At 34.9% G+C, this 11,982-nt stretch overlaps 1 protein-coding gene across 1 annotated transcript; it reads right to left on the bottom strand.

The window, feature by feature from the left end:
- Positions 1 to 134: 134 nt before the first annotated feature.
- LOC106712871 (soluble guanylate cyclase 89Db) lies at positions 135 to 8,434 on the bottom strand. The gene is made up of 14 exons (XM_045679369.1): positions 8,254 to 8,434; positions 6,348 to 6,425; positions 5,579 to 6,276; positions 5,212 to 5,405; positions 4,819 to 4,943; positions 3,874 to 4,005; positions 3,692 to 3,793; positions 3,347 to 3,513; positions 2,992 to 3,268; positions 2,720 to 2,863; positions 2,492 to 2,615; positions 899 to 1,008; positions 596 to 685; positions 135 to 371 (listed from the first exon to the last, which is right to left on the bottom strand). Exons 1-14 carry the CDS (start codon positions 8,293 to 8,295, stop codon positions 270 to 272), a joined length of 2,385 nt encoding a protein of 794 aa, XP_045535325.1. The 5' UTR covers positions 8,296 to 8,434; the 3' UTR covers positions 135 to 269.
- Positions 8,435 to 11,982: the final 3,548 nt, after the last annotated feature.

Consider the following 11,982-nt stretch of genomic DNA (forward strand, 5'->3'; position numbering starts at 1 on the left):
TTTTAAGAGCAATAATTTAATTTAAAGGTCTTCGATTAAATTTGTTCCATTTAAAAATATAAAAACAAAGACTTAAAAAGATCATTAGTACACCAGATCAAATGTAACTTGTGCAATAAACTCAGTTAATACCAAAGACAATAAATGTAGACTGTAGATTTTTTGGCCGAGTAATATTATTATTATATACTCGTTAATAGACTAGAAAGTTTAATAAACTACATTAAATACGAAAGTATCTTATAGCATGATGGAATACATTTTAAGAATCAATTATCTCCACAAAGTGCAGCGAACAGCTGTAGAGCCTCGTCCTGTTCCTCCTCTTCCACTTCCCCTTCCAGCCAAAAGGTCTCCATCATGCCTTTACCCTGTAAATTATTACCAGCTTTAGAGTTTTTGTTACTTAATAAGCTACTATACTAGACTAGTTGAATTCATCGCTCGTCGGTGTCCAAGTACATGGAAAATATTTTTTTTACTGATTTTACGACATTGAAAACCCGCGATATGAGTTCACAATAATTTGTTTACGTTTTGGTATTAAAATCTATTTAATTTTTGATTATAAATGTATTTAAACTTTAGTTTTAACCTTAACTTTAATGAGTCCTCTTCGTCTCAATCGGAATCTGCCGGCGGGAAGTTCTGCCGCCGTCTTCGCAGATATTTGAATGCGACCCGGCTGAAAATGGAATGGTCTATTAAGTTTAATAAGTTATATGTCAAATTCACCCTTTCTCGATACTATTATGTCCTGTCCACTATTGTTCGAAAAGAATTTGCAATAGGAAATCACCCAGGCTTTAACAATATTTCATTCGCGAATTTGAGACATAATTCATAGTCAAGGGCGACAGTTATTCCTCCATAAATCGGAAAAAGTAAAAGGTGTCACCTCTGATGACGTTTGCATTCTGCTAGCTGTGTTGACAGTGTCACCAACAAGGCAGTAGCGCGGTAACCGACGTCCCAGCACTCCCGCCACGCAAGGTCCAGAATGTACTCCTGTTGTAAGAAAATTGCAAGGTATAAGAAAACCACAAAGGTATCTGGTGCGATGGGATCAATTCTGGTTAATCGACTATAAGTTCTCGAGAATTACACAGGACAACAAAATCAAACTTTTTTTTTGTTGCATGAAGTTTTTCTACTGTTGTTTACTAATTTGGGTGCGCTGATTTCAAATCTACTCTCAGATTTTTTGTAGCAGCTCTAGTTAGTGAGATACAGGTACCGTCTTGAATTTACATAAGTAGTCGGTAGTTTCTATCAGTAGTGGTGTAACTTAACTAGTTCTTTTATAAATTTCATTATGTCTTCCTCAAAAAGGACGTGTTTAATAATCCTGATTGTTTTTGTGTTATTTGTGGAGAATATGTGTTCCAAAAATTTCATTTAAATGTGTCGGGCTTTGTGAAAAAGGCATACTTTGACTACTTTTGGTTTCCATTGCCGTCAAACGCTAAACTTTGGATACCAAGTTTGGTATGCAAAAGTTGTGTTGAATCTTTGCGACTACGGGCAAACAAAAAAAGATCCACTTTTAAGTACAAAGCTCCTATGATTTGGCGTGAACCATCCAACCATCGTGATGACTGTTATTTCTGTTTAACGAAAATCATAGGAATAAACCACAAAAATTGCTCTAAGTGGATATATCCAAACTTAAAATCTGCCATACGAACAGTCTTGAGTATTAGTGACACATCAACATCACAGTATGCATATAAAACTGGGGTTGATAAAACAGTTAGTAAAAGCTCTTAACAAAGATGGCGAATGTTTCAAATACATTGAAAAAGTGTTTCCAAAATTGAGTAGTGAGAAAATCAAAGGTGGTATTTTCGATGGCCCACAAATCAGGAAGTTGATAGATGATAAAAAAATTATCAACCATATGATAGCTGTCGAGAAATGTGCATGGGAAGAGTTTGCTTGTGTAGTGAGAATTTTTTTGGCCAATAGGAAGTATGACGGGTACATTCAGCACGTTAAACAGTTGCTGATACACTTCCAGCGGCTTGGATGCAACACGATTATCAAGCTTCACTACTTTCACAGCCATCTTGACTATTTTCCTGAAAATCTCGGTGACCTGAGCGAGGAACAAGGAGAGCGCTTTTACCAGCATATTCGGAGAGATATCAGGGGTACTAGAATGAACATATGATGGCTGATTATTGTTGGAGCATTCAAAATAGTACTCATAATACATCTCACTCTAGAAAATCCAAAAAAAGGAAATTTTGTTCTGAATAAATATATTTAATGAATTTTTTATACTTAAACTATGTGCATTTTCAATGAAAAACCCTGTCACTTCGTAACTCCAAAACTAGAGCTGCTTCATAAAAACGGCATATATTTTTGAAATCAGCGTGGAAAAACTATTCAGATTCATGTAAAAAATCTCATGCAACAGACATGATGTAATCCAGTGTTATTTAACAAAAAGTAATAATTTGAATCTTTAAAAGATAACTCATACCGATGGTAAGCATGGGCAAAGCACGAGAGACGGCCAGAGCGGCGCTTGCAGCGGCTGCGGCGTGCGCTCGACGACGCTCCGGGGCGCCTGACACCAACATATAAACAGTGCCTACTGTTTCTACCTGGAATTATATTGCTGTTATAAATGTGCAGGCGTTTGCATTATAATACTTCTTTTGATTGGAGCTTTCTTACAGTCCTAAAATGTTAAGAATTTCTATTGTACCTTGTAGACTCTATGAGCGTCTAGTAGTCTATCAATCCTGGAGTAAACGTCGTTCATGTAGGCAACGGTTTGCATGACACCAGCGCGGCTTCCTGCCTCCGCCAGCTGCACGCCGCAGAACATTATAGTTACTGACTCGAATGCCTGGAAAATCATAACGTCATAGTTTACAGACCATTTTAATAAAATGTTATGAAATTTGACGTCTTTCTATTACGTTTTGTTTAAGATACGTAGACACAATTAAATTTGATTTCTTAACGCAATCTTACCTGACAAGCCCCCATCGGATCTTTACCGGATCGCAAATGATCAGCAATTCCTTTCGGTATCATAGAATACAGCAGTTGATCGCCCCTCTTCTTCCACTGGTCCAAAAGTCTACACGACTTTTCGAGAGACAAGCTTCTACTTTCAGCCTTTTCGAACAGCAGTTCCAGTCGAGAAAGATGCTGCCAGCCGTGCAGTAGCATTTCCTTGGAGAGTCCGTGACCGTTCATATCAGCTAAGTATAAACCGGCTTGTCTTAACTCGTCTAAATCGTTGAAACTTCAAAAAGGAAGAAAGGTAGTTAGTATCGAATTGTTTAAGATCATGAACCTCAGTTGATATTGAATGCCTACTTACATTGGACTGCAAAGAAAAATGAGAGCATCTATTTCTTCGAGCAAATAAATTGGTCCTTTAAGCAGGATGGAACGTGCGCCCTGGGAGCCTCGGCGTGCGTCATTCACACACCGTGCCTTCCATCTCATTAGTTCTAATTCGAACAGCATTGTCTGCATACATACTACCTAGATGTGCAGAAGAATTTAGCTGTTATAGTTTTGTTTTTAATTTAAATGTAATAAAAGAAACATGTCATTGTAAAATGTTAAGTAATTATTATTATTTATTAATATATAATACAAAACTTCAAGCTACAAACAACTTTTAATCCTATCAAGTAAATAATTTGGCAAATGCAATTACCTTGTCCCAAGTAAAGGATATTTTCGGTTTCCTCAAACGCAATATTTCAGAAACTGGTGTTTTCATTATTCTACAGCTAGGTCCGCCCCAAGCTGCTACCAACTAAAAGGCAAATATACTTTGAAACCTTTCCATTATCGACTAAGTTTAAGTAAGTTAAGAACTCTGAACGTAAGACTTACTTTCTCCCCTGCTAGAAGGATCTTCATCTTCCTATCCAAGAGTACACCAAAAGGAAACAGCTGCAGAAGTAACGAGGCTGGAATGGCTGGCAGTAAGCACGGCAGTGATTTACGTAGCATTAGAGATTGCACCTGAAAATCCATATTGAAAAACTTTAACGAAAAAAAAATATTAAAAAATGGCTTACTATGCTGCATTGTATAAATGTACAGAAGATGAAATGAGGAAAATTTCTTATTTTTCTAGAATAGTTATATAACTTGTATTCTAAAAGCAATTCATTTTGGAACTATTAAAATAGCTGTAGGCCACACCATAAACATCGTGAAGCACCTGCCCATTCGATTGGACATAAAACGTTCCATTTTAGATTGGATCGTTTCAATACTTTAAATTGGCTATTGTCTTAATAAATCTATTGTGTCGATACGACCCTTTTATAGTTTTGTTTAGTTATTCAATAAGACAACTTTATAATTATTTGCACTAAGAAATCTATCTGAAAAATTGAGGTATACTTATAGCTACGAAAAAAAAACAGAAATTAAGTTATGAATTTGTTCGTTTATTCAGTTGTTACCCGATTTTGTGACTGATGGAAGTTTCTAAACAACTTTTATTGCAATTATTGTGAAGTAATCTGAAACTTTAAAAGTTAAACTTGAACTTGAACCCTTCAAGTATAGCGTACGTGATGTCATAACATTATTGAATTAAGTAACTTACATATTTACAACAATCAACTGATTACACGACATTTTCTTTCACTGTAAGAACAATTGTTCACAATCTGCGAAGAAATTCAAACAGCTGTGTGATGTGAACTAACCCGCATTGGGCCAACGTGGTTGACTTTAGCCTAGTTACCCCTTAGGTTAGGTTTCGAGTCCCTACGGCAGGATATGAGCTAACGACGAATTATTCGAATAGTTTTAAACACTTACATAGTCGCTGTTATCAAATTCCAGTCTCAGCACTGCCACGTAGTAGTTTCCTTCCATACTCTCCTTCACTATAGTCACTTTCAGCTTCAATGAGAAGATGTCCTCAGCTATCTCGTACAGTTGACCTTAACAAATATTTCTCAAAAGATATTCTATGGATCAGAAACTTCTTTGAATTTAAATCGTTGTTTGGAGACACACAGCTAAGCGCATTAAACAAAGAATAAACTGAGTTAAAAGCAAATAAAAATGTTCATCTTCGATCAAAAAAGGGCCGTCACATTTTATACTGTCGCTAGCGTTGGACAGTCTTTAAGGAAAGCCCTTAGTTAAGATTTTGTATGAGTCTCTGAGTGCGCAGAAAATAATAGATGGTCAAGGTATATATGTTACCCATGAGATAATGTGTGTATCCAGTCCTGCCGCTGCTATATACTAACTCAGCCCCGTGTATGTGCGCGCGCGTAAGTTGCATGCTGGGCGAGCGCATACGCGGGAAAGTGAAGCGCATGCGCTGGTGGATGCTGTCCACTGACTGCAGGAACGTGCAGAAATATCGCCCCGTCGCGCGGATCATTGTGTCATAACTGTAACCATGTCAGAGTTATTGTAGACGTAATTGGAGAAATTTGCTATAACGAAATGCTAAGTACCTAACCATTGATTAACCTGGCGTGGTAGTAAGTAAGCTAAAATACTTTTTACCATGGTAGTAACACATGGAGCAATAACGTAGGATCAACTCACACAAGACACATACCCATAATTGGTGAAAAACTTCACGAAACATCTTCCAAAGAAGTCCATAACTTTCTCAGGCGTTCCAAACCTCTCCCGCATTGCGCTCAATCGTTCAGTGTTTATAAGATTAAGGCTATTTAATCTTGGCCTGGAAACACCTGACCCTCTTCTCTTGTATACATCCAAAGCTACTGTGACGCTCGTCTTTCTGACAATCTGCTTCTTTTCAGGGGAAACGTTGACATTGTCAGATTGAAGCGATGTTGTTACTTCAATAGGACATTTGATGTCGCCATCATCGTCAACTTCTACGATCTTCTCTGGTGCTTCTTTGGCAACGTGATGCTCTAAATTTATAGCCAAACTCCTTCTTTGTAAATTTCTTATGTTTGTAATGTTAAACTCTTCGCCTTCGTTGATTCTTTCAGTTGAAATTGTACCCTTAACCGGCATTCGTATTTCTTCGCTTGAGTTGTAAGAAGCTATTTCTTTTTTAGTGACAGCTGCTAAAGCATTGTTGGCTGTGAAAGGGCATCGATAGCTTTGAAGTCTGTTGTCAGTGTGAACAGACGCACTTCGCCAGGTTGGTTTGGACTTGAGGGACGTTTTTCTTAGTGTTGGACTGGTGGGTGTAGAAGTTGTCGGACTGTTTGGATCTTTACTGAATAATCGGGCTAAAGCACACGCTAGTCGTAACATGAGTGCATCTGGATATTGCTGTAAAAGGAATAGAAATTAAATTATGAGCTATAACTCTTGATTCTAGGGATTTTAGACCCTTCAGTTACCTGTGTCGCGCTGAACACAGTGTTCCTGGCACCTGATTCTCGAAGTATCGTCTCCCATATTTCTTCCCCGCATTCTTGCTGTTTAAAGAAAACATATATTACATGAATAAGGGCTAAGATTACCGTTGGGCGATCAGTTGACGTACGCCATACACGAACTGCAATTCAAACTGATGGCGGTAACTACTACTTCAACTAGTTCGTGTCTAGGCGGCCAGTGAGAAGTAAATAAAAACATTATACGTTACATTATACGATACCTCTTTCAAAACGAAAAAAGCGTATTAGCAGTGTGACAAGAATAATACTTGTCATACGCGAATTACGGATTAAAAGTTTCGCCACTCGCAAATCCTACGTGAGACCTACAATGCTGGCATTGTTATTCACGTGTCGTGCTCGCGAATTGCTAATAGCCCTCCAACTTATAATATTCCTACCCATATGACATGCGAATACTGATAACTCAGAACAGTACACATATGATCAGTTCATTAAATCTGATCTGATGGTTAATATGACAAACTTTATTCAATGATGGCTCCTTTAACGATTTTTGTCATACATTTTAATATCACGACTATTTTTTACTGAGGAATCTTTTTTATTTTTATCTGTGATTTTTCAAAGACAATCATGTTTTGTACGTATGTTTCAAACTATACAATAACGGTATTGTATTATTAGACGTTTGTTAGGTTTTTCTTCTAATGTATTGCGAATTCGTACCTTTATATTATTTTAACTTTATTTGACAAGTGATATTCAATTAAAATTAATTCACGTTACAATTTTAATGTATAAAGTTTTAATTAGATTTCAAGTGGAATTTTCATTCCATTAAATGAATATTGACCGAGTACAATTAATTATAGAGAAGTTTTAGGGCTCGTAATTTAAAATAAAGTCTCGTAATTTATTGAGCGTAAAATTTAAAAGTTAAATAAACAATTCTCTTAGTAATAGGTTATCACACAAATAAAAATTCCGTAACTATTTGCTCACTTGCGTATTAATAAAATTGAATGTAAAAAAAAAGCTTTGATATCATAATTTTTAAGAAATGTTCTCTCAAAAAAAAAAAAATCGACCTCAAATGTCTACGTTCCTGGAATGATTAAAAAAATACTCCTCACACAACTGTTCTCTTTTAAACATAAGGAGAAAATTCTATGGAATAGTAGTTTTTATGGCTTTTCGAAATACGGAGAGTAGTACGTTTGTCAATCGTCAGCACATTGTTACAAACTGATTGGTATGCCATCTGCAAATTGTTTGCCAAATAAAAACTTTATAACTGTCACAATAGCCACTTGTGATTTCTCTAAAATAAATCGAATGTCAGCATTCAATGTGTTTTTGAAGAATTTTTTTATTTTTAAATCATACTATTTTTAGATCATTTTTCATTACTTGGTCTATTTCTTCGTCTTTTATATCTAATATATTTTGAAGTAAATTTTTGAAATTTCATTGTCCTTCATAAGTTTGTTGCAACTATTCATATATACCGCCGGATTCGATTCTCAAGCATATAAGAATTTTATATTCTTATGTATTTACTAGCTGTCGGAAAAAAAAAGAAAATAATAAGTAACCAATGTGTTCTTATAGACTATGTTCTATATCTGTGCAAAATTCCGTTCCGGAGATCCTTGCAAACAAACATCCATACATCCATCCATCTAAACATTCGCATTTATAATATTAGTAAGATCATTTTAGATTTAATTTTATAAACAACGCACACTAAAATCCATGTAAATTCGTGAAAAGAATTAAAACTAAAGCTATTAAGGGCTTCATATTTCCTTGCCTATTGCTTGTTAAGCTCTTTATTTATCAGACATAAGTAAAAATATTAACCGAAAGTTTTCTTTTGCAATGAAGTTGAATAGTAACTTACCACAATAAAATGTTGAACACTCTCAAGTAACCAACCGTACATTTTTATACTTTAATTTTTAATAAATTATATATATAATATTAACTAAATGCAAACAATGTAGTTTAGTAACTAATAAAACCGATTACAGAACGGAATTTGTTTTATTAAGGTTGCCAAGGACGACGTGTATCCTTTAAGGCTTTCGCGCTAACACTAAAATAAAGGCGGTGTATTGTTCTACTGTTCACAGTACAATAGCTTACAGCCTTTTTAACTATATAAGATTCGAATTTCATTTTAATTCACATCCAAATATACGTAAACAGGTATTAAAATAATTAAATTAAATAGACTATTATGAAGTCTGAGTTATTCAAACTATTGTTTCTAGTTACATAGTATTTTAGCTAGTAATTAATAAAGCCAAAAATAAGATTGTATAAGAGACAATTCTTTTTATTTTGCAACAAACGTTTAAAAGACTTTCATATAAAAGACATCTTGCAAAGATCTTGCCAACTAAATTAAGTAATTTCGTCTATTCAGACTGTAAACAAGACTTATACTGTAAGCTGGACTTATTTCGTTATACGACTAAAGTGAAATAAAAGTAAACTTTTTGACATACAAATTAGTTTTAGACTTATATATGTGGATCCCTGACCCTCTTGGCGACTCTCATAGCGATCATCAACCTACCCTCTTTCTTACAGATTGTCAGCACAATATGTACTTACTACTCCCTACATCTAATAGCTGCCTTATTTTCAATTCGCTTTTCTAACGCAAATCCTAGGCAGTACTTTGTTTATACTACAATATTAGAGGGGTTAGATAAAAGGTACTGTTACAGTGAAAGTGTCTTAATAACCATAGAGAATAGGCGCATTTACGTCTCGTTTTGACATGACCTTTTCATAGAGTGGGAACATTGTTCGCCGTATGGTTTTAACGTATTCTTAAATCGCATAAAATCGGTTTAATTCGGAAATAATCATTGTTTTTGATATGTAGTGGTATAAAATTAATTAAGATTTAATTAATAAAGAGAAAAAGGTAATTGAAAACATTGTACAGCTGTTAGTCAATTATACAGCAGTCAGTTCAGCTTCATTCATATCGATTTATCAACAAAAATAACATTGTAACTAATTTCCTATCTCCTATCTATTAAATAAGCGGTCGCGTTCACGCTTTGACTTTTAAGAGACAAGACCTGTTATGCGCGCACTCCTCTATTACTAATATTATAAATGCGAAAGTTTATATGGATGGATGGATGTCCCAGATGAAGTATCTCCAGAACGGCTCAACAAATCTTGAAGAAATTTGGCGGAGAATTGGAACATCGTCTGGAAGAACACATAGGCTGCTTATTTAGTATTTTTTTTAATTGCGCGCGGACGGAGTTGTCGGACACCTAGTTTCAGATAAAAACGAAACATAAGTACTACTAAATTTCCTTGCTTACGTGGTCGATTTTTGTAAGATTTTTGAATCAGTATGCGTACCTAAAGACGTTCCAAATTTACGTATCGGCAAGATATGAACATGTGATCATCTTTACCTTACCCCTGCTAAAAGTGACGAAATTTAGTACAACTTAGCCTAGTCCATTTCACTATAATCAAAGCGCTGAAATGATGTCATGGTACATCAATCAGCATTGCATTGATAGTGAACTGAATTGATTCTGTGAAACGCATCTAGACCACATCTTGGCCAATTGTGGACGCCCTTCCAAGGACGCAGCACATCGCATGGGTTAATGTCATCTAATGTATGACATCTTGAGAACCAATCATGAGCTAATGAGTACAGAATCAATCTATCGTCATATAATTCCAATACAACAAGACATAGTCGTAGAAATGATTTCATTTACTCTTAAACTTCTATTTTTTTTACAGGTAATAGCACATAATAAAATAAAAAACTTGAGAAGTGTCAAGGGATACCCGGATGGAACGAAGTTCCTTTCTGTTAATTAGTGAAGGAACCAATGTTTATTCTATGAATAAAAAACTTAAGTCTTCACAAGAAGTACATTTTATTTCTATGAATTTTCGTTATATATTGTCACGTCGTTGCCATGGTGAAGTAGCGCTCATTCGTCGTTCACATACTTACTATAGCAAAAAGTGTCGTGACAACTTTTCGTAAGAATTTTTTCCGTCTAGCCCCCTTTCATAACGCGCGATAAGGATCTTCGTTCCAAAAGTTCTTTGAATGACCTTCTTTACCACATTTTCTATATTTTAATACGAAAAGAATATATTCAAACATCTACTCCACACGTGTAGTGAACGATTAAGACACACCCTTATCCTTAATAGCTTTTAATGTTATCGCAACGATTACAGTAATTTACTAAAAGACAGGGATAGCTATTAAGTTAATTTGATCGCGCAAATACAGTTCGAGTCACATTGTGTTGTACTTACATATGAATATTTAATATGAAACACAATATCTTTTACCCACAATTTGAATAATATTAGAATTCATTCTATGAATTTAAGAAAAAACAAGCAAGGGACTCTAGTTATAATATTATTTGAAATCCACGAGTATATATATACTCGTAAAAGAAAGTCGTGTTAGTTACACTATTTATAAGAACGGCTGAATCGGTTTGACTGAAAATTGGTGGGCAGGTAGCTTAGAACCAGGAAACGGACATCGGATAATTTTTACCCCGTTTTCTATTTTTTATTCCGCGCGGACGGAGTCGCGGGTAAAAGCTAGTGATTTATATAAATGACTGTTATTACATTTGCATCTGTTACTCAGAAATTCATCATCCAGTATATAAAAAAGTAACATACGTAATATGTTGCTATCAGAATATAGATAGTTTTAATATAACTAGTGATATAACTTGATCGGCAATCGATCACAAGAGGCAATGTAAGACAGTTCCTTTGTCCTGAGGGACTGAGGAAGGGATACAACAAAATTGCGTACAATTTTCGAAGTTTATTAGATCAAAATTTACTTAACAACATTTGATTTTAAAGAAAGCTACACTCAATTCGTATGTTTTAACAATATCGTATCCCTTGATTTAATTATCACACAGATGCTAAATGAATGCATTTCCATAGCCAAAAAAGTACAAAAAACACTAATGTGACGTGTTTTTTCTCAAAAGGAACACACATGTAAATTTTTAAGTGTGTATTTGTTTTGGTAGTGGGAACTGATTGTAGATGTTTCTCTTTCGACAATCATTGCTTGTTGCCTCACCCGACAATTACTTTGGCCTGTTAACTAATTAAACGTAGTGCAGTGACACTTTGTTTATTATTAGCTCACATATTTAGCTCAGTGGGTCATTTGAGGTTTTCCAATAAGCAAAGGATTCAAATGTAATTAATGCGCGTTTGCCTTTAATCTGCACTAAGCTATGGTTGAGTTACGTTCTAGCGATTTGGTAAGGATGTATGGAGTAAATGTTGATAATGTTCTTGATGACGATGTTATTGGAAAATACCTAATTACTGATTAATTTTTTTTCTTAATAGCTTTTTGGATTTTCTAGCGCTACTAGGTATTTCAACCTCTAGGTTTTTAGATATCGTAAGGCATAATTATGAATCATATGGAATATGTAGAAATGAATAGAAAAAGCTTCCATCGTTAATATCGTCTAACATTAATAAAAAGCTTGGATTTTGTTTTAATAAATGACGATTATATTTTACTGCAAGGTCTTTTAATAAATATCGAAGACGTTCCAGCGAA

This window comes from Papilio machaon, chromosome 9 (genome assembly GCF_912999745.1).
Source record: "Papilio machaon chromosome 9, ilPapMach1.1, whole genome shotgun sequence".
In the NCBI taxonomy this organism is placed as follows: domain Eukaryota; kingdom Metazoa; phylum Arthropoda; class Insecta; order Lepidoptera; family Papilionidae; genus Papilio; species Papilio machaon.

Bases quoted from the DNA above. Each gene is read 5' to 3' on its own strand.
- LOC106712871 (XM_045679369.1), bottom strand. From the start codon at position 8,295: ATGTACGGTTGGTTACTTGAGAGTGTTCAACATTTTATTGTG. The intron at 4,944-5,211 runs GTAACATATATA...ATATTTGTTAAG, and splicing joins ATACACACATTATCTCATGG to GTCAACTGTACGAGATAGCT. The intron at 3,269-3,346 runs GTAAGTAGGCAT...TCCTTTTTGAAG, and splicing joins ATTTTTCTTTGCAGTCCAAT to TTTCAACGATTTAGACGAGT.